The 21,307-nt window shown below is 61.0% G+C and overlaps 1 protein-coding gene across 2 annotated transcripts in view; it reads left to right on the forward strand.

Annotated features, from left to right (window-relative positions):
• The first annotated feature begins 1,808 nt into the window (after nt 1-1,808).
• The window catches only part of LOC119700469 (dedicator of cytokinesis protein 2-like), a 52,294-nt gene continuing 32,795 nt past the window's right edge, over nt 1,809-21,307 (forward strand). For both annotated transcript variants that reach the window (XM_038135642.1, XM_038135643.1), the window contains exons 1-23: nt 1,809-1,945; nt 3,458-3,541; nt 3,638-3,678; nt 3,927-3,982; nt 4,093-4,189; nt 4,270-4,418; nt 5,508-5,643; nt 5,732-5,886; nt 6,211-6,292; nt 7,628-7,763; nt 8,063-8,138; nt 8,274-8,353; nt 8,479-8,604; nt 8,688-8,812; nt 9,453-9,551; nt 9,967-10,039; nt 10,129-10,232; nt 12,476-12,665; nt 14,594-14,691; nt 14,818-14,907; nt 15,159-15,259; nt 15,716-15,850; nt 19,819-19,930. In XM_038135642.1, the coding sequence (XP_037991570.1) occupies nt 1,906-1,945; nt 3,458-3,541; nt 3,638-3,678; nt 3,927-3,982; nt 4,093-4,189; nt 4,270-4,418; nt 5,508-5,643; nt 5,732-5,886; nt 6,211-6,292; nt 7,628-7,763; nt 8,063-8,138; nt 8,274-8,353; nt 8,479-8,604; nt 8,688-8,812; nt 9,453-9,551; nt 9,967-10,039; nt 10,129-10,232; nt 12,476-12,665; nt 14,594-14,691; nt 14,818-14,907; nt 15,159-15,259; nt 15,716-15,850; nt 19,819-19,930 (2,385 nt within the window). In that variant the 5' untranslated portion in view covers nt 1,809-1,905. The remainder of the gene's footprint in view (nt 1,946-3,457; nt 3,542-3,637; nt 3,679-3,926; nt 3,983-4,092; nt 4,190-4,269; nt 4,419-5,507; nt 5,644-5,731; nt 5,887-6,210; nt 6,293-7,627; nt 7,764-8,062; nt 8,139-8,273; nt 8,354-8,478; nt 8,605-8,687; nt 8,813-9,452; nt 9,552-9,966; nt 10,040-10,128; nt 10,233-12,475; nt 12,666-14,593; nt 14,692-14,817; nt 14,908-15,158; nt 15,260-15,715; nt 15,851-19,818; nt 19,931-21,307) is intronic.

Below are 21,307 nucleotides of genomic sequence, written 5' to 3' on the forward strand. Positions count from 1 at the left end.
TCCGGGCCGCATTTCCTTCTGCTCAGCCCCGTTGCGGGCAGCTCCGTGCAGCGGCGAGGATCTGGCGGCACGTCCCGAGCTTTTCCGTGCGGGGCGGCGGCTCCGGGGGCTGCTCCCGGTGCTGCGTGTCCGGCCCGGGCGGTGCCACCGGTTTTGGGCGATCCCGCAGCCAGCCGGTCACCGGCTCCTCTCAGGGCTGGCTTCTGGTCTGGGGTGACCCCAGGGCAGGCTGAGGTCGCAGCGGGGTTTGGGGACACGCCAGGGGGATGCGGGGAAGGAGCCGTGCCGGGCTGCGGGAGATGTCGGAACCCCGGACACCCCCGAGCCCCGGGCAGGGGGCTCTGAGACCCCGGCGTGCAGCCGAAGGCACCCGGGATTTCGATCTCGGCCCACGGAGCGAGTTACCGACGCTGTGTGAAGGATTACAAAAGTTGAAGCAGCGTAATGGTTGCTGCCACAGGGCGAAAAATGGAATTTTGGGGATTTTCAGAATGGAGGTTCGAGGTCCCGAGGTGGAGGGAATTGGGCGTGCCCTGTCCTTCTTCTTTCTTCTTCCTGACCTCCATGATTTGGGTGATGCTGGCACTTTTAGGTGGGTTCGGAGTGGAAGCTGACTGTAAATCAAGTTTTTAGTATAAAGGATAACAGCAGCCCGGGAGCGGGCAGTGCCTCTGGCTGACCTGCTGGACAGATCCCGGCAGGCCAGACGGAAAACGCGTTAGACAAGAAATAACAAAAACCTTGTGAACCCGAGCGGAAGAACTCCGACTCTTCCTCCGACCGCTGCGCTGGGAAAAAAGGACTCGGGGTCGCTCTGACTGCGGGGAATGTGAGAGGAGCAGAGCAGGATTTGGGGGCTCAGAGGGTCCTCGGGCAGCGTGGCCGGTGCTGCGTGGGTGCTCCAGGTGCTCCCCTGGTGCTGGAGCCCAGGGCTGGAAATATGGACAGGGATGGGAATATGGACAAGGGTTGGGAATATGGACAGAGATGGAAATATAGATAAGGGTTGGGAATATGGACAGGGATGGAAATATGGACAAGAATTGGGAATATGGATGAGCCAGAGCCAGCCTCTACTGTATTTGTGTTGCCCCCAGACGAAGGCAGGAATGATGAATCTGGCTCCATGTGCTCAGAAGGCTAATTTATTATTTTATGATAATATATTATATTAAAGAATGCTATACTAAACTTTACTAAAGAATACAGAAAGGATACTCACAGAAGGCTAAAAAATTAATAATGAAAACTCCTGACTCTCTCCAGAGTCCTGACACAGCTTGGCCCTGATTGACCAAAGAGCCAAAACAACTCACAGCAGAACGCAATGAAACAATCACCTGTGGGTGAACAATCTCCAAACACATTCCAGATGAGCACAACACAGGAGAAGCAAATGAGATCAGAATTGTTTTCCTTTTCTCTGAGGCTTCTCAGGAGAAAAACCCTGGGCGAAGGGATTTCTCAGAGAATGTGAATGCCACATGCCACGATGGCAGAAACCTTGTGCCAGCAGTGCCAGCAAGGAGCCTCACGGCTGGCACATGCCCACGGCCCCTCGCGGCTCCTGGTGTCACGGTGTGCTCCCAGCTCCGGCCCCAAGTCCTGCTCTCGGTCACTCAGAGGTGTCACCGTGCCACCACAACTCACTCCGGTGCCCAGACAGTGCCCCCCGAGCCCAGCCCCTTGGCTGAGGGGTGTGGGGGTCCCGGGGCTCCATCCCCACCCTGCTGCTGGTGGCAGGACAGGACGGTGGGGTGGGACCCCCGCGCTCGGGGCGTGCTGAGGAAGCAGAGGTTTCACAAGGCGGGGTACACGTGACACGGGGAGGTGGCAGGAGGAACCAGCCGTGGCTCTGCAGTGCCCCGGTCCCCGCGGCACGGCCCCGGTGCTGTCCCGGTGGCCATGGCGCCCTGGCTGCCCACCAAGGAGAAGCTTGGCGTGGGTGAGTGGGGGCTGCGGGGCTCTCTGGGGGTTTCCACTCGGCTGGAGGGGCGCAGGGTGAGGTGACACCCCCGTGGCCGTGGTGGTGACGGCAGTGGTGCTGAGCTGGTGCCACTGTGAGGTGATGCCAGGAGGGGAGCAGGTCCCAGCCGTGCTGGCTGCAGGAACAAGCAGGGGCTGTGGGGCTGGTGACAGAAGGCTCAGGGAAGGGCGCCAAGCGGGACAGGCGCCAGCAGCACCCACGCACCAGGAGGCTGCAGGGCTGCTGCTGGTGGGGGTGGGAAGCCCTGGGGTGGGGGCTTGGCTTCCCTCCAGGCTCTGCCTCTGCCCTCAGCCCGGCTGCTGAGGCTCAGGGGGAGCCCTGAGACACCCCAAGAATTTCCAGCTGGGGCCTTGCAGCTGCCTCGGCGTTGGTGATGGCAAAGCCCTGGGCACCCCCGTTCCTTGCAGCACCCCTGGCTTGGCTGCCCGTGCCCTGCAGCAGCCCTGGGCACCCCCACTCCCTGCAGCACCCCCAGCTTCTGCTGGCTCCGGCAGCTCTGGGCTTGTTCCCTTTTCTTGCGGGGCCGTTTCCTGCACCCTTCCCTTGCACTCTCTGCAGTGCTGGAGTGAGGGCTGAGCTGCTGCAGGGTCCTGGGGGGTGCCTGAGCTGCTGCAGGGTCCTGGGGAGTTCCTGAGCTGCTGCAGGGTCCTGGGGAGTGCCTGAGCTGCTGCAGGGTCCTGGGGAGTTCCTGAGCTGCTGCAGGGTCCTGGGGGGTGCCTGAGCGTGGGCTGAGCTGCTGCTGCTCCCAGCGTGGGGAGTTCAGGGTGATGGGAGGGGTCCCGTGGGACCTCGGGGCTCCAGGTGGGTCTGGGGGTGCTGCAGCGTGAGCTGGCCCTGGCTGGGGCTCAGGGTGGGCACAGGCATGGTCCTGGCAGGGACCCCCCGGTGCAGGGACTGTCCCCCAGTCTGGGGGCCAAACCAGGGCTGTGTGGAACAGAGCTGTCCCCTGGGGCCAGAAATAGCGACAGGGACAACCACAGCGACAGGGACAACCACAGCTCGCCTGGGCAGGAAGCTGCTGGTCACCGAGAGCACCACCCCCTCCCCTGCCACCAGCCCTGCTGTCCCCAGACAGCCCTGTCCTGGGCCACCAGGCCTGTCCCTGGGCCACCAGGCCTGTCCCTGGGCCACCAGCCCTGGGCAGGGGCTCAGCTGGCACTGCTTGTGCCAGGAGCAGCACCACTGGCACCCAGGGTGTGGGTGGCAGGCAGAGGGGTCCCATAAGGGACCCCTGAGTTGCCAAAAAGCGGCTGGGGGCTTCTGCTGTGCCCAGCCCTGTGTGGGGTCAGGGTGCTCGGGGGTCTCACGCTCTTTGTGGGGTCGGGGCTCTGCCCCATCTCTCGGGGCTGAACGGGGCCTGCTGGGGTGCTGTGGGGGCACCCATGGGGGGCTGGCTGTGGGGTGCAGGTGCCTGGGGGCTGGTGAGGGGCTCCGGGCAGGCATCCCAACTCCCAGCCCCTCTTCCCACAGCCGTGTGGAACTTCCCGCGCACCAAGGAGCATCACCTGCCGCTGCAGATCGGGGAGATGGTGCACATCCTGCAGGCCTCCGAGGGTAAGGGCACCCCAGTGTGGGGTCCTGCACCCTCCCTTGTCCCTGAACCGGGGCCAGGGTCCCCAGCCCGGCTGATGATGTCCCCTCCCCTCGCAGGCTGGTACTGCGGGTACTCGCTCCGGAACAGGGCTGCCCGGGTAGGTCAGGGGGTGCTGGGGTTTGGTGGCAGGAGGGACACTGCTGGTGGCTTTCTGTCCCCACTGGGTGTCTGGAAGGGCAGAGGGGGCATGGACAGCAGCTCGCCCTGTCCCTGGGGGGATGTCGGGGTTTGAGAGAGGCAGGGGGCACAGCCGGCTGGGCACCCTGTGGCATTGGGAGCCCCCAGCTGTGCCCCCCTGAGGGACAGCTCCCATCCCGGGGGTGCTGATGGCTCTGGCTCCCTCAGGGCATCTTCCCGGCCTCGCTGATCCGGCTGAAGGGCGCCGCGGTGGAGCAGCGCGGGTAGGTGTGGGGCACGGGTGGGCAGGGGCGGTGGGCTCCACCTTCTTCTGCTCCATGCGGGGTGTCCCCGCGGCGCTGGGGCGCTCCAGGGCTCCCTGTGCCTCCCCCAGGGCGGAGGAGAGCGCGGTGCCCTCCGAGATGCCCATGGTGCAGGAGATCACCACCACGCTGCGGGAGTGGGCCGCCATCTGGAAGCAGCTCTACGTGGTGAGGGACGAGGCTCTGGGCTTGGGGGGGATCTGGGGACAGGCTGGGGGAGCCCCGGTGACCCCGTGGTGCCGCCGCAGGCCGGGCAGACGGAGCGCTACGGGCAGGTGAAGAGGATGATGCAGGAGCTGATGGAGCAGCGCTCGCAGCTGCTCTCGGGGACGCTGCCCAAGGATCAGCTGCTGCGGCTCAGGAAGGAGGTCACGGGCAGGATGGACTACGGCAACAAGTGAGAGGGAGGGCCGGGACGGGCCCCAGGAGCGGCTGCGCTCGGGGAAATGCGGCAGAAATGCTGCTCTCCGAGGGGTTTGGGTGCCTTGGGTAGCTGAGCCAGTCAGGCCTGTAAGGGGAAGTATAAAGTTTTGCCCAGGGGTTTCGAGCTGATCCGATAAGCTCTCAACACCCCAACGTTACACCCCAGAGTAGCTCAGCGTTCGTTGGGAGGCATAAAAGGAGCAGGAGGCTGATGTGACAGCGTCAGGAACAAAAAAGGTTTAATAGAGGCAAAATAACAAACTCAAAGCGATCCAGGTGCCACAGGCTTGTGCTCCTGGTAAAGACACCTCACAAAAGCCATTTGGTTTCTTTGTTCTGTGCTTTTCTACTCAATGGCCCAGGCGGGACCTTTTGGCTCATGGCCAATGAGCTGTCCCCAAACTTGAGGTGAAGCCCCCAAGGTCCTATCAGTGACTTTTCTACCTGATCACTGGGAGAAAGTTCTGGGCTCTTTCCTTTTTGGGGACAGAGGAAGGTTCTGTCACTCTGTCCATAGGGGGCACATTCCTACAGGGAAGTCACAAGGTGTAAGCTGAGTTAAATGCTGCTGAGAGTTGTTCTTTTGCTAAGCACTGAAGTTTAATATAAGTTAGAAGCCGAGCTGAATGTTGTTAAATGTTGTTCTGCTGCTAAACCATGAAGACGTGGATTATAAGTAAGGTTAAATACTGTTAAGTGCTGTTCTTTTGCTAAATGCTGAAGCCTAAGGTTAAGTCACAGGGACCTCCAGTCTGCCTCTGGCACAGGCTGTGCGGTGCCAGGTGTGCTCCCTGGTGTCCTGGCTGGCTGTCCCTGTGTCCCCATCGTCCCAGCTGGCTGTCCCGTGCTGGCTGGGGACAGTAAGTGTGCCACCAGCTGCTCAAGCCACCTGGCCAAGGGCTACGGCTGGGACAGGGATGTTCCCGGTGCTGCCAGCTCCTGTCCCCTTTCCCACTGGGATCTGCCCTGTCCCCTCAGCCCCTGTGCAAGGACAAGTGAGTCGCGGTGGGACACACAGGCCCGTGTGCCCCCAGCCCCGCCTCACCCACCCCACCCCCTGCAGGATCCTGGCGCTGGACCTGGTGGTGCGGGATGAGGACGAGAACATCCTGGACCCCGACAGGAGCAGCGTCATCAGCCTCTTCCAGGCTCACCGGAGGGCAGCGCACACCCTCACCCAGCGCATCCAGGAGGAGACGGTGAGGCCGCTGCCAGCCCTGCCCCCAGAGCCTGATGTCCCCCGCGCCGGGGGAGGCGACAGGGGCTGAGCCACCTCGTGCCCCCCAGAGCTCGCAGCAGAGCGCAGCGGGCCACGGCGCCCAGGGGGCTGCTTCGCCCTCCCACAACCTCTACCTCTGCGTCCGTAACTTCGTCTGCCACATCGGGGAGGAGGCGCAGCTCTTCATGGCCCTGTACGACCCCGGCGAGCAGCGCATCATCAGGTGGGGTGCCGGGGCTCAGGACAGGCCCCTGCCCCTGCTGTGCTGGGGGCTTGTCCTGCTGCCCCTGTGGCCGCCCGTGCTGCCCAGCCCAGGGGGCCCAGCGGGTGTCACAGGGGCAAGGGGCACGTCCCTTCCATCGTCGTGGCACACCAGCCATGCAGCCACATCCCAAGGGACAGCCCACCCCTGTCCTGCCCCAGGCGCTGCTGAGGTGGCCGGTGCTGTGACTGGGGACCCTGGTGGTGGGCTGAGGGGTCCGTGGGGTGGCAGCTGGCGGGGGCTCTGCCACCCCGGTGCCCGCCTCAACCATCACCCGCCCCGCAGCGAGAACTACGTGATCCGCTGGGCCAGCACCGGCGTCCCCCAGGACATCGAGCTGCTCAACAACCTCAAGGTCGTGTTCACGGTGAGCGCAGACCCCGGAGGAGCCGCGCTGCCGCCTCCCGCCGCCCCCTCCTGCAGATCTGCCCCCACCCGCAGCATTTGGGGTGCCCCGTGTGCCCCCCCGTGCCCCCAGCCCCTCTGCAGATCCCTGAGGTGGCACCCGCCGTGGTGCTGCCCCTCGGGGTCCCCTCCCGGGGCTGGGGGTCCCGGGGTCCCCTCTCAGTGCTGGGGGTCCTGGGGTCCCCTCTCAATGCTGGGGGTCCCCTCTCAATGTTGGGGGTCCTGGGGTCCCCTCCCGGTGCTGGGGGTCCCGGGGTGCCCTCTCAGTGCTGGGGGTCCTGGGAGTCCCCTCCCGGTGCTGGGGGTCCTGGGGTGCCCTCTCAATGCTGGGGGTCCTGGGGTCCCCTCTCAATGCTGGGGGTGCCCTCTCAATGCTGGGGGTCCCGGGGTGCCCTCTCAGTGCTGGGGGTCCTGGGGTCCCCTCCCGGTGCTGGGGGTCCCCTCTCAGTGCTGGGGGCCCTGGGGGTCCCCTCTCAATGCTGGGGGTCCTGGGGTCCCCTCCCGGTGCTGGGGGTCCTGGGGTGCCCTCTCAATGCTGGGGGTCCCCTCCGTCCCCTCTCAATTCTGGGGTTCCTGGGGGTCCCCTCCCGGTCTGAGGGTCCTGGGGTCCCCTCCCGGTGCTGGGGGTCCCCTCTCAATGCTGGGGGGTCTCGGGGTGCCCCGTCCCCGCCCGTCCCACGCCCCCGCTGGCACCCGCTGCTGACTCAGCGCTTTGGCTGCAGCGCAGCGCTGACCCCCGGGACATCCGCGGAGCCATCGAAATGCAAATGAGGCAGGAAAATCAATGCTAATGAGCAGCATCAGCACTTCGGCTCCGCTGCCGCCCCCCGACTCACGCCCATCTCCGCCCTCTGCTCTGCTCGCTGCTGATGTGTCCCCACGCGTTGGGGCGTGTCCCTGTCCCTTGTCCTCAGCGCTGCTGGAAGGTTTTGGCGCAGGGGCAGCACCCGAGGGACCCGATCCCCTCCCCAGAGTGTCCGGAGCTGGGGTACAGGGCCCCCCCGACCTCCTCACGCCGTGCCAGGTTGCCCCCCGCTTGCCAAACCGCCTGGTCTAGGGTGACGTGCTGCGACCGTCGGTCCTGGCATTGTCCCCGTCGCGGGGTTTTGTGACTCCTGGGGTGCACAGAAGCCCCCAGGGCGGCGGGGCTGTGTGCCCACTGTCCCCACAGTGCAGGGCAGCTCGGTGCCACCGGCTCCCCCTGCGCAGCCCCGGCCACCCCGAGATCACCCGGCGCTGGCGCTGCCACGTCCCCTGCGGTGCCGCCAGGGTGACACGGCCCCTGTGTGTCCCCCAGGACCTGGGCAGCACGGACCTGAAGCGGGAGCGGCTGTTCCTGGTGTGCCAGATCATCCGGGTGGGGCGCATGGACCTGCGCGACAGCCACAGCCGCAAGCTCAGCACGGGCCTGCGCCGCCCCTTCGGCATCTCAGGTGGGGCTGGGCTCCCTGGAGACCCCCAGGGACTCCTGTGCCACCTCCCCAGCCACCACACCCGGCTCTGCGATGTCCCTGGGCTGCTCCTGCTGTCCCTTTTCTCTTCCGGAGACCCCAACTCCGTGGCTGTCCCCCCCCACCGAGGTTGTCCCTGCCCCAAGGGACACAACACCCGCCCTGTCCTGCTGAGCAGTCCTGGGGAGCTCCCCTGCCTTCATCTTCCCCCCACGATCCTGTTCTGGGCATGGATCACTGGCTGGGAGCGCCACCACGGTGCCACCTGTGTGTCACTGCAGTGATGGACATCACCGACATCACCAAGGGGACGTGTGACAGCGACGAGGACAAGCAGCACTTCATCCCCGTCCACCTGTGAGCCCCGAGGGCTGGGGGGTGGCAGGGAGCAGCACCCCAGGGCCTGGCTGGCACGGGGACGCCAGCTGCCAGGGAACAAGAGGTGCAAGGACCAAAGAGAAAAGGCTTTTGTCCTAAATGTGGCTTTCCCAGGGTGGCTGCTGACGGCGATTTCCTTCACAACATGATCCGCAAGGCGGTGGAGGGGAAGGACATCAACCACAAGGGACAAGGTGGAGACCCTGCGTCCCCTGAGACTCCTCCCCGGGCCATCTGCTGTCACGTGAGGCAGGGTCGAGGACTTGCTGTGGCCCTGCTCTTGTTGTCACCCCTCGAAAAATCCCCGTGGTCCCCGCAGGGCTCTGGGTGTCCCTGAAGATGCTGTGGGGGGACCTGAGCCAGGTGAGGAAGGACCACCCACACCTGGTGGACCGCAGCACGGCGGTGGCGCGCAAGCTGGGCTACCCGGAGGTCATCATGCCAGGCAAGCGTGGCGGGGACGAGCCTGGGGGTCCCTGGGGGTGGCAGCGTGGTGGCAGGACCTGGCTGACGGGGCTGTCCCCCCAGGTGATGTCAGGAACGACATCTACCTGACGCTGGTGCAGGGGGAGTTCGACAAGGGCAGCAAGAAGACGCAGAAGAACGTGGAGGTGACCGTGTGTGTCTGTGACGAGGCGGGAAACGTGGTGCAGGTATGGCAGGTGTCCCCTGTGTCACCTCACCTCGGGTATGGCAGGTATCCAGGTGTCCCCTGTGTCACTTCACCTCGGGTATGGCAGGTGTGCCTCATGTCACTTCACCTCGGCATGGCAGGTGTCCCCTGTGTCACCTCACCTCAGGATGGCAGGTGTCCCCTGTGTCACCTCACCTCGGGTAGAGCCAGCAGCTCCAGGAGGAGCTGCCCGGAATAGAGATCTGGGAATGGAATAAAGATATGGCACAGAGAGAAAATTGTCCTGCCTTGGGGACAGCCAGACCCCCTGGCCATCCCCAGTGCCCCCAGGCATCCATCCCCAGGACAGGAAGGAGCTGAGGGCAGGGGGGGTCAGACCCAAGTGTCACCTCCCCCGGCTGGCTCCTGTCACTCTCCAGGTGTTCTGACACCAATTCCTTCCTGGCTCCTGAGGAACGGGCTGGAATTGCATCCCTCATCTCCATCCCCAGGGCCACGCCCTGATGTGCCCTGGGAGGGCCACGTGTCCCCTCGGAGGTGGCAGCAGGCCTGGCAGTTTAGGAAGGTGCGGGCAGGGGGGTTCGGGACGTGGCAGGGACTGGAATTGTCCCTCCCGGCGAGGTCATTTGGGCTGATCCCGAGGCGTCTCCTCCTGGCAGAACGTGATCCACGCGGGAGCCGGGGACAGCCCCACCAGCCACTACCACTCTGTTGTCTACTACCAGCAGCGGCACCAGCGCTGGATGGAGACCCTGAAGGTCTGGGGAGCCGCGGGGCACGGGGGCTGGGGTGGGGACACGGCCGCAGCCCCTCCAGGCTGTGGCACTCCCTCCTCCTGCTGCTTAGGGGTCCCCTTCATGGCAGGAGTTTTGGGGGGGCAGTCCTTGGTCCCATCTCAAAGGTGATGGAGGCGCTGCCAGGGTCACAGCATGACCCCTGGATGGGGTGACAGCACGGTCACAGCACGGACACCCAGCATGACCAGCGCTGGGGATGGGCCCTGCAGCCCTGTCCCCATCCCAGCGCTCCCAGTTCAGCCTCGCTGCTTGGCCGGGAAGGACGTGGGGTTGGTGTGCAGCAGTGGACGCTCTGGCACAGCCCTGGGCACACAGGGGCATTGCCCAGGTGGGGACACAGCCCCTGTGCCCTGCCCTCACCTTGGCACTCACACAGATCGCTGTCCCCATCGAGGACGTCCACAGGACCCACCTGAGGTTCACCTTCCGCCACCGCTCCTCCAGCGACTGTGAGTGTCCCTTGCTGCCAGCACTGTCTGGGGACGTGTCCCTGGTCCCCTGCAGCTCCCCCTCACCGCCCCACCGCGTGTCCCCCCAGCCAAGGACCGCAACGAGCGGATCTTCTCCATGGCCTTCGTGAGGCTGATGCGCCCCGATGGCACCACGCTGCGGGATGGGGAGCACGACCTGGTGCTCTACAAGGTATGGGGGGGACCCCCAGAGCCCCCTGAAATCTGGGGGGCCGTGAGACAGCAGCACTTCTGGGGCCAAGGTCCCAGTCCCTGCCCGAGCCGCGGCGCTGGTGGCACGTACCCAAAGTCCCCGAGGGTTTGTGGTTTCTCCCTGCTGTCCTCGCTGTCCTTGGTGGCACACGGTGTCTCCAATCCCTGAGCTGCTCCTTTGGAATGCCACGTTTGCTTTGGGAGAAGGTGATTTAAGCCTTTGTGACGGGGAGGGAAGGTCCCCGTGGTGTGGCTGCGCTTCACCTGATTTCACCAGCCCTGGCACTGCTCTGAGAGAGTGGAGGGGAGGCAAAATCGCTGCTCCTTTGGGAAAAACGCTGCCAGCTTTAATGAGAAGGACCCCTGAAGGCACTGCCCCCTTACCTGGTGTCCCCTGCCCAGACTGGGACACTGTGACAGAGGAGCAGGAGGTACGAGCTGGTCCCCGCTGCCAGGGCGAGCTCAGGGCTCTTCCCCGTGTGTTGACACTTTCTGGGGTCCCTGCCCAGCTGTGGAGCTCCAGTGTCCCTGGGGGTCACCTGCTGCCCCGCCCCTGGGCTGCTGCATGGGAGTGTCCTCTGATTCTGGCAGCGTGACCACAGTCTCTCCAGGCACAGCCACGTCCCTGCCCGAGTTCTGCCTTTTTTTTGGGATGAGCCGACCTGCTCCCGCCTGCTGTGGCAGCCCAGGACAGGGACAGACCACGCTGTTCCTCCCTGAGGCTCCTGCACATTTGAAATCATCCTGTTCCTCCTCCCTGCTTTATTTTTGGGTGAAAGACCCAAATTCTTTGACTGCTGCCGTGGCCCTCGGCGCTGGCTCTGGTCCCTGGCCCTTTGGGACGTGCCAGCGCTGGCTGTGGCAGGGAGATCAAACCTCCCACACCTCCCTGCTAGCAGAACAAACCCTCCACAGCTCCTGTCCCCCTCAGAGAGCTGGCCCTGCCCTCCTGAGCTCCCGCATCCTCTCCTGGAAGCTACCAAACCTTGCCAGGGCCACCAAACCCTCCTGTGGGCCACCAAATCCTCTTGGGGGAAACAAAACCCTTCTGGGGGCCACCAAACCCTCCTGGGGCCAAGGAAATCCTGTCAGGGCCGCCAAACCCTTCTGGAGGCCACCAAACCCTCCTGGGGGCAAGGAAATCCTGTCAGGGCCACCAAACCCTTCCGGGGGCCACCAAACCCTCCTGGGGGCAAGGAAATCCTGTCAGGGCCACCAAACCCTTCCGGGGGCCACCAAACCCTCCTGGGGGCAAGGAAATCCTGTCAGGGCCACCAAAGTCTTCTGGGGGCCACAAAACCCTCCTGGGGGCTACCAAAATTTCTCAGGGCCACCAAATCCTCCTGGAGGCCACCAAACTGCCTGGCTCCAGCTCTGCCCGGCAGACCCCAGGGGCTGCACTCGGGGAGTCAGAAACTATTTCATCTTTTTTTTTCTCTGCTTGCCAGAGGAATGGGAGTGAAGGGCTTTTAGCTGCTCAGACCTCTTGATCTCCAGCTGGCCTGAGCTCCAGACAGTTTTCCCTGCATGGGCTCGGCCTTGGGAAGGAGCACAAGCTCCAGATGTGCCCTGGAGGGGAAAAGCCACCAGCAAACAGCTCTGTCACCTCCATGCCACCTTCGGCTGGAGGGGTTTCAGGCTGCAGGCAGGGAGGGGTGGGTGTCTGTGAGCTGTGGCCCAGCTGGCTGGCTCTGGTCGTGCCCCACGTGCCAGGCTGGCCAACGAGCAGGGAAAGTCACTCAGAGTCACCCAGCGAGTCCCCCTGGGTGGAACATTTTCAGCTTGGAGCAGGGGACACAGAAATAGGCTGGTCTGTGGCTGTGGAGGCCCTGGCACGCCCATACAGGTGGGACACGTGGGGTGACAGCGATGTGGGACCTGGGTGGTGTCCTGCTCCGTGTCAGTGTCCCGCTGCGTGTCCATGCCTGCAGCAGTGCCCAGGTGTGTTTCATTCCCAGCCTCAGACTCCTCTTTGTCCCTCTGCTCCTCCTGCCTGTTGTCCTGTCCCCGCTGTGTGACACGGGCTGAGCTCTGGGGGCTCCCCCAGCCGCTTGTCCCGCCTGGGGTCCCTCAGGGAGCAGCTCTGTGGGGCAGCCAGAGGGCACCCAGGGGTGCTGCACGGTGGGAGCCACCAGCCGTGGGGTCAGAACCGAGCCCCTGGGCACACAGGGGTCCCACCCTGTCCCCTGGGGCTCCAGCTGTCCCCTGCGCTGTGCCCTGCAGGGTGACAGCAAGAAGCTGGAGGACGCCAGCGCGTACCTGTCCCTGCCCTCGGAGCGGAACCTGGCAGAGTCGAAGCTCCTCTCCGGCTCCTCCTTCCGTGTGAGCGGGACCACCGCGGGCTTGGCCGTGTCCGGCCGGGACAGCTTCCAGATCTCCACGCTGGTCTGCTCCACCAAGCTGACCCAGAACGGTGAGTGCTGGTTCCCCACGGCGGGGCGGCTGGGGCTGTGTCCCCTCCCTGTGTTCCCTCCCTGTGTCCCCTCCCCGTGTCCCCTCGCCGGGGCTGTTCCCACCTGCTGGACCACGCTTCTGGTGTTTGGTGTCCATCACGCTGGGCTGGGAGCTGGGAGCAGTGGGAGCAGGGACTGCTCTGTCACTGCTTGGCCACGCTCAGGGTGGGCAAGGCTGCTCCTGGGGGGATGTCCTAGTTTAGGGCAAATTTGGGAGAAAACCTGCAAAAGGAGGCCCCTCCAGAAAGCAAACCCACACAGCCCCTCCTTCCAACCGGTTCGGGAAGGATTCCTCGGAGAGAAGCGGAAAGAACCTGTTTATTTAACAGGCACAGCACCCCCAGCACACAGAATGAACAATACCAGATGATAACACTCCTTCACCACTCTGAAAAGGATGACAAATTCAGAAAGTCTCTCTTGGGGGGTGGTCGCTCTGTTGTCAGTCCCTCCGGTGCTGGAGATGGCTGCTGCAGGCCACAAGGTGCAAGCTCTCGGTGTTTCCAGGTCCCAGTCCAGAGCAGGTTCGAGTAGTTCCAAAAAGGGAAGGGAAAAAAGGGGAAAAAAAAAAAAAAACAGTCTAGAGAAAAAAGATTCGGACTGCTTAGCTAAACTAATGAGCAGAAGCAAAAGCGAGAGCGAAGCAGGAGCAAGCAGAAGCCAGAGCAAGAGCAAAGCAAAAAGCCCAGCAAGAAGCAAAAGCTGTGCTATGCACTGCCCTGTCTCTGTGTCCCGCCAGCCGTGGGGGAGCGGGCTGATAACAAAACCCAAACCAAAACATTCGCTCTTCAGAGCCAGTCTTGAAGGCACAGAACAGAATATCCAGCATAAACAGAACACACAAATGGGGATACGAGCATCATAACGTCACCCTAGGACAGGGGATCAGCAGGATCTCGGTGTTTTGGGGGGCTGCCATCCGCTGGAGAGGAGCAGCAGCGAGTGGAATTCCCACTCGGGTGTGGCTGCTGGAGGCTCCGTGACCTTCCTTCCAAATTGAGGTGGGAACTGGAGCTCTGTGGTTTTGTATTTCCTGGGAGGGATGATGCATCCGACTCCATGTTCTTAGAAGGCTAATTTTTTAATTTGATGATACTATATTGTATTAAAGAATACTAAACTAAACTAAAGAATACAGAAAGAATGCTTGCAGAAGAATAATAAGAACTTGTGACTCTTTCCAGAGCCTCGACACAGCTGGCTGTGACTGATCATTAAGTCAAAATAATTCACATGAAACCGATTAAACAACCTCCAAACACATTCCAAAGCAGCAAAACACAGGAGAAGCAATGAGATAATTATTGTTTTCTTTTTCCCTGAGGCTTCTCAGCTTCCCAGGAGCAAAATACTGGGCAAAGGGATTTTTCCAGAAAATATGGATGCCACGCTGTGGTTTAACCCCCATCCCTGGGTTACCCCGGTTGCCCTGGGCTGCTCAACACGGGTCAGGGCAGCTGAGAACATTGGTGCCCCCTTGGCCAGGGGAGTGCTGGGTTCTCCTCCCACCTCCTGCAAGGCTGGAAGGTGGGAATGGCTCATCCTGCTCTGCCTGAAGTGCAGGGGGCTCAGGGGACATGGCCTGGTGGCCTGGGGATGTGACACACGGTGACGCCACGTGGCTGCAGCGTCCAGGGCAGTGTGGAGGGCTCAGGGACGAGGCTGCTCCATTAATTCCCTTCCTGCAGCACAATTTGGTCTCCCACAGCCACGACCTATTTAAGGTTTGTGCTTTCTGGCCCTGGCGTCAGGGGATCTCAGCGCTGAGGTTGTGGGAGGAGGTCCTGGCTGCTCCTGGGCAGCGAGGATGGGGTGGGGAGCAGGGGTTGGTGATACTGGGGTCTGACAGAGAGTGCTCAGTGCTGAGTGCCCCGTTCCTCCTGCCCAGTGGACCTGCTGGGGCTGCTGAAGTGGCGCTCCAAGCCCAGCCTGCTCTGTGGGAACCTCCAGAAGCTGATGAACGTGGATGGAGGCGAGGTCATCAAGGTACAGCCAGCGTTTGCTCCCCCACCTCCCTCCCTGTTTCCTGCCCCCCTCCCCATGCCCAAAAGCTGGGTCTTGGGCAATGCTGGGCTCAGCCCTGGAGCCCTCCCAGCCCTCATGTCCCCCCAGTTCCTGCAGGACACGCTGGATGCCCTGTTCTCCATCATGATGGAGCACTCCGAGACCGATGTCTACGACACCCTCGTGTTTGACGCCCTGGTGAGCACAACCCCTGTGGGTCTGAGCCCTCCCAGTGCAGGGTGGGCACTGGTTGGACTGGGGCAGTGGGGTTTGCTGCTCTGAGTGACCCAGCACAGGGCATGGGGGCACTGTCCCTTTGGGGGACAATCCCGGCAGCGCTTCTCCCACACCGTGACAAGAGTGCTCCTGGTGGTGGGACCAGAGTGGGCTCAGGGTGGCAGAGGCATCCCCCTGCCCGCGCCAAGCCGTGCCCTGCCTGCTGCCCTCAGGTTTTCATTGTGAGGCTGGTGGCTGACAGAAAGTTCCAGCATTTCAACACGGTCCTGGAGGCCTACATCCGCCAGCACTTCAGCGCCACGCTCGCCTACAAGTGAGGTCCTGGGGGGGGTGGCAGGGGGGGGGGACGGGATGGGACAGCCGGAGTGGGGTGGGGGACAGGGATGGGACAGCTGGAAGGGTGGGGGACAGGGATGGGACAGCTGGAATGGGGTGGGGGACAGCTGGAGTGGGGTAGGACAGGGATGGGACAGCTGGAGTGGGGTGGGGGACAGCTGGAGTGGGGTGGGGGACAGCTGGAGTGGGGCTGGGACATCCAGGATGGGGCTGGGACAGCTGGAATGGGGTGGGGGACAGCTGGAATGGGGCTGGGACAGCTGGAATGGGGCTGGGACAGCTGGAATGGTGGGGGACAGCTGGAATGGGGCTGGGACAGCTGGAATGGGGTGGGGGACAGGGCTGGGACCGCCAGGATGGGGCTGGGACAGTGGGGACAGGGAGGGGCAGGGAGGGGCAGGGCTGGGACACCCACGGACACTCCTCCCCGCAGGAAGCTGCTGTCGGTGCTGACGCAGTACGTGGAGCAGGCGGGCCGGGGGGAGCCCTGCGAGTCCCTCCCCCGCACCTTCAAGGCCCTGGAGTACATCTTCAAATTCATCGTCCGCTCCCGGCACCTCTTCGCCCAGTAAGTGCTGGCAGTGCCTCCCCGTGCTCCCAGTCCCTCCCAGTGCCATGCTCTGCCATGTGCCAGCACCCTGCTGCTCCCTGGCTGTGGGGTCTGTGGGAGGAAGGTCCAGTGAGGGTCCCTGGGCTGTAGGAGCAGTGGCAGTGCCATCCTCAGTGCCAGGGTCGTGGCAGTGGCAGCTCAGCCCACCTGGTGCTGGCTGCTGTGGCACCCAGGTTGGCACCCACCGCTCCTGGCCACGCTGCTGAGGTGGCTGGTCCCCAGGCAGGCTCCTCCATCGCTGTGAATCCTCTCCTCGAGGATTTTGGCAGTTTTCAGCTGCGTGCCATCCTCTGGATGCTGCTGGACAATGGTGGCCCGCTGTGGGGGTGGTGCTGCCCACCTCAGGGTGGGAGAGCTCTCTGGCCACCCCAAATGCCCAGCAGTGACCCTGCCCCACACTGCCCTCTGCCCTACAGCGACCTCTGCCCCAGCCACCCCTCACTGGGGGTTTCCAATGAGCTCTTAAAATCCTCCCACAACGGAAATGGCAAAATGTCCTGGGCATTCTGTGCCCCTGCATGGCTGGGCTGTGCTGGGAAGGTTTCCTGGAGCCCAGTGGGAGGTGGGGGTGGAGCTGGAGGGTCTGTGAGGTGCCTTCCGAGCCCAACCCTGCTGTGCCGAGCAGAGGAAAGGGCTGGGTGCCACCACAGCTCAAAGGTCAAGGTGCCCCCAGGGTCCCCACAGGCCTGGTTTCACTTGTTCCCCGTGGGCACAGGGGTTCACATTCAGTCTGGGTGATGGACAAACACCCATCCTGGCGTGGGAGAGGAGGAAATCAGGAAATCTGGCATCTCCAGACGTTCCTCTTTCGTTCCACGTAGGCAGCACCGAAAGCTGAAGTGTCCTGAGGGAGCAGCGGGCAGCGGGGTGGGCGGTGAGGGACACATACAGGGCACAGGGCGGGCACTGCTGGCACCGAAAGCACTGGGATCACCCCATTCCCAGGCACCCTGGTTCAGCACGAAGCTGTTTTTGGGGGAGTGAGGGCTTTGGCTCCTCCACCCCAAGCCCAGGATGTGTTGGGGTCTCTGGGCATTGTGTTTGTTGGGAATACCTGAGAAAGGCAGGAATGATGAATCTGACTCCATGTGCTCAGAGGGCTAATTTATTACTTTATGATACTATATTATATTAAAGAATGCTATACTCTGCTAAAGAACACAGAAAGGATGCAAACAGAAGGCTGAAAAGAGAATAATGAAAACTCCTGACTCTCTCCAGAGTCCTGACACAGCTTGGCCCTGGTTGGCCAAAGAGTGAAAACAACTCACACCAGAAATCCAATGAAACAATCACCTGTGGGTGAACAATCTCCAAACACATTCCAGATGAGCACAACACAGGAGAAGCAAATGAGGTCAGAATTGTTTTCCTTTTCTCTGAGGTTTCTCAGCTTCCCAGGATATAAACCCTGGGCAAAGGGATTTTTCAGAAAATATGAATGTGACAGCTGGGGTCCCTGTGTCCCCTGCCACTGGCAGTGGGGAGCTGTGCTGGTGTCCCTGTGTCCCCAGGGAGTGTCACACTCGCTTTGCCCCGTGGGGTGTGAGCCCTGTCTGTCCTCAGCACTTCCATCCCCTCCCAGTGTCCCATCCGTGGCTCCAGGGGCTCCAGAACACCACACCCAGCTCCTGCCTCTCCCTCCTGCATGAGCACCTTCCCAGCTCAGAGTGCTCCTGGCAGGAGAAATTAATTAATTAATTACCCAGCTTGTTTGCAAACAGCCCCGTGAATGAGTTTGCCTGGAGCAGAGGCATCCCCGAGGACATTTAGTGATTTTATAGAGCTTCCCTTTATCTCGGCGATCTCAACATGCAATAACATGAGCTCCTCAGATCCTCTAAGTGCTCTGAACGTGCTGCAATTTGTAGACGCTGTAATAGACAGGAATTGGGCTGTAATTAGAGTCAGTTGCTGCAGATTGCTGCGCCTGGGATTGCCTGTGCTCTGCTGGAGCCAGACAAGCAGAGCCTGCAGCTCCTCTGAGGAGCCCAGCTAGCTGCAAGGATGATTGAGAGCCCTGTCCTCCACCTTGGGACACCTCCCTGTGTCCCCTCAGTGCCCCAATGGCACCGTGGTGACGTCTGTGCCTCGCTGCTTCCTCCTCGCTGCTTCCTCCTTGCTGCTTCTCCTTTTCAGCCATCACTGAGAGTGGCAAAACTTTCCCTGCCAGTTCTCATTGTCCCCCCTGGATTTTGAGGCCAAATTTTGGACAGGAATTGGAGCAACCCATGGCAGGGGGTGGGACTGGATGGGCTTCAAGGGCCTTCCCAGCCCAAACCAGTCCATAATTCCAGGATTTCCTTATATAGCTGGTGGCTGGGTAAATTTTCCTGCCACTGCTTGGTGTCAGTGGTGGGGAATTACCTCAAGCAGTGCCCATGCCTGTGATCACACCTCAGCTTTGCAGTTTTTCCTGCAGCTTTGCACATCCCGTGGCTGAAATTCCCTCGTTCAGTTTGCTCTGGTCCTGCTGGTGAGGGGGGATGGAGGGCTCAGGAGGTTCCTGCTCAATTGGGATGGGGTTGAACTGCTTTGAGAGGGTTTTGGGCTGTGGAATCATGGAAAAGTGGGTTTTTTTACAAAAGAAAAAATGAGGTTTTTGAGTGGTTCTGTGGATGTGGTGGGGCAGGGGCTGTGGTAGTGCCAGGGCTCACCCCTAAATCCAAACATGGATCCAAACGTTGAGGGATGAGTATAAAGAATTGGGAATTGCTGCCTTGGTTTGGAAAGACAGGTGTGTGCTAAGGAAGGCAGGAGCCTCCCTAAAATGGGGAATGTAAACCCCCTCCCTCTGAATTGTTATAAATTTGAAATTAAGGGGCTCTCAGGCAAAGATATGGGAGCAGGAATAACAGTTCTTTACTAGGGAAGAAATTAAAATAAAAGAAACAATGCAGTAAATCAAAACACTGCCAGAGTCAGAGCAGGAGCTGACCCCCTGTGGGTCAGGGTGGTGGCAGCAGTGCCATTCCATGGTGGCTCAGCCCTCCTGCAGGGCCAGCTGTGCTTCTGCTGGAGCAGGGATCCTGCACAAGGGGGGAGTTTTCCTCTGCAGCTCCAGGGCTGCTGGAGATGGGCCTGCTCTCCCTCTGGGAATGCAGGGCAGAAGAAAGCTGCTCCTCTGGGAATGCAGTGGGCAGAGGCTGCTGTGCTGTTCCCAGGGTCAGATTGTATCCAGGTAGGAATGCTTGGCTCCTGCCCTGGGCAGAGCATCTCCCAGTGGGACGATGGAATTTGATCAGCCATGCAGGGACACTCACTGGCCATGAACAGAAGATCATTAATAATTAATGGCCCATGAACAGCAGAGATCTCCTGGAGGGAGGATTGGCTGTGGAAGAGATAAAGAAAACAGCCCAATTCACAGAAGATAACTGCCCCACCTCTAAGAGATGGCAAATAAAATACACATTGCTTGGCAATCTAGGGTAGGTGCCAGGGAGGGTGTGTGGTGCAGCATTGTCATTCTCTGAGAAATCCCTTCGCCCAGGGTTTATATCCTGGGAAGCTGAGAAACCTCAGAGAAAAGGGAAACAATTCTGGTCTCATTTGCTTCTCCTGTGTTGTGCTCATCTGGAATGTGTTTGGAAATTGTTTACCCACAGGTGATTGTTCCATTGGATTTCTGGTGTGAGTTGTTTTCACTCTTTGGCCAGTCAGGGCCAAGCTGTGTCAGGACTCTGGAGAGAGTCGGGAGTTTTCATTATTAATTTTTCAGCCTTCTGTTTGCATCCTTTCTGTATTCTTTAGTATAGTTAGTATAATATTCTTCAATATAATAGAGTATCATAAAGTAATAAATCAGCCTTCTGAGCACATGGAGTCAGATTCAGCCTTCCTGCCTTGGTTGGGCATCCCCAGCAAATACAGTAGCGTGGCATGGTGGCAGTGTGGTGACAGCACGGTGACTCTGGCCACTGCAGGCTCTACGAGGGGAAGGAGGTGGCCGAGTTCCAGCGCTCCCTGCAGCGCTTCTTCCTCGCCCTGAACCAGCTGATGGAGTCCCCACTGGAGGGTCCCACGCTGCTCTCCCAGGTAGGGCATGGGGGGCCCTGGCAGGGCCCAGCTGTGCTGTGGGGTGCCAGGGAGGGTGCCCCCGCCAGGCACTGGCTGTCCCTATGCTGGGGTGACACCGTGCCACTGTGTGTTTGTTTTTGGGGTGACACTGTGCCACTGTGTGTTCATTTTTGGGGTGCCACTGTGCCACTGTGTCTGTGTTTGTTTCTGAGGTGACACTGTGTCTGTGTTCGTTTTTGGGGTGCCACTGTGTGTTCATTTTTGGGGTGCCACTGTGCCACTGTGTGTTTGTTTTTGGGGTGACACTGTGTCACTGTGTCTGTGTTCATTTTTGGGGTGCCATGTGCCACTGTGTTTTTGAGGTGACACTGTGCCACTGGGTCTGTGTTTGGTTTTGGGGTGCCACTGTGCCACTGTGTGTTTGTTTTGGGGGTGACACTGTGTCACGGTGTGTTTGTTTTTGGGGTGCCACTGTGTCACTGTGTCAGTGTTCATTTTTGGGGCGACACTGTGCCACTGTGTGTTCATTTTTGGGGTGACACTGTGTCACTGTGTCTGTGTTCATTTTTGGGGTGCCACTGTGCCACTGTGTGTTTGTTTTTGGGGTACCACTGTGTCTGTGTTCATTTTTGGGGTGATACTGTGCCACTGTGTCTGTGTTCATTTTTGGGGTGACACTGTGCCACTGTGTTTTTGGGATGACACTGTGTCGCTGTGTCTGTGTTCATTTTTGGGGTGACACTGTGCCACTGTGTTTTTGGGATGACACTGTGTCGCTGTGTCTGTGTTCATTTTCGGGGTGCCACTGTGTCACTGGGTCTGTGTTCGTTTTTGGGGTGCCACTGTGTGTTCATTTTTGGGGTGCCACTGTGTGTTTGTTTTTGGGGTGACACTGTGTCACTGTGTCTGTGTTCGTCTTTGGGGTGCCACTGTGCCATGCTGTGTTCATTCTTGGGGTGCCACTGTGTGTTCATTTTTGGGGTGACACTGTGTCACTGTGTGTTTATTTTTGGGGTGACACTGTGCCACTCTGTATCTGTGTTTGTTTTTGGGGTGACACTGTCCGTCCTGTGTGCAGCCCTCAGGAGGAGCTGCCACCCCGTGTGCTGCCTTGCTGTCCCCAGGGTCCCCCCTGGTGCACCCCGCGACCCCCAGCCCCTCACTGCACTGGGGCTGCGGCCGGGGTCTGGCTCAGCAGCTCGGTGGCACCCGGCGCTGTCCTGGCCACCCGTGTGCTGAATTCTGCAGGGGAAAATCTGGGAATGCAGGGGAAAATCTGGGAATGCAGGGGATTGTCCCCATCCTGGATCCGGCCTCATTCCCAGCGTTTGGGAGCTGGCACAGGGGGCTGGGGGAAGCAGAGCTGGCTGTGGGAGGGGGCTGCACTCTGCCCCC

This window comes from Motacilla alba, chromosome 4 (genome assembly GCF_015832195.1).
Source record: "Motacilla alba alba isolate MOTALB_02 chromosome 4, Motacilla_alba_V1.0_pri, whole genome shotgun sequence".
NCBI lineage: Eukaryota > Metazoa > Chordata > Aves > Passeriformes > Motacillidae > Motacilla > Motacilla alba.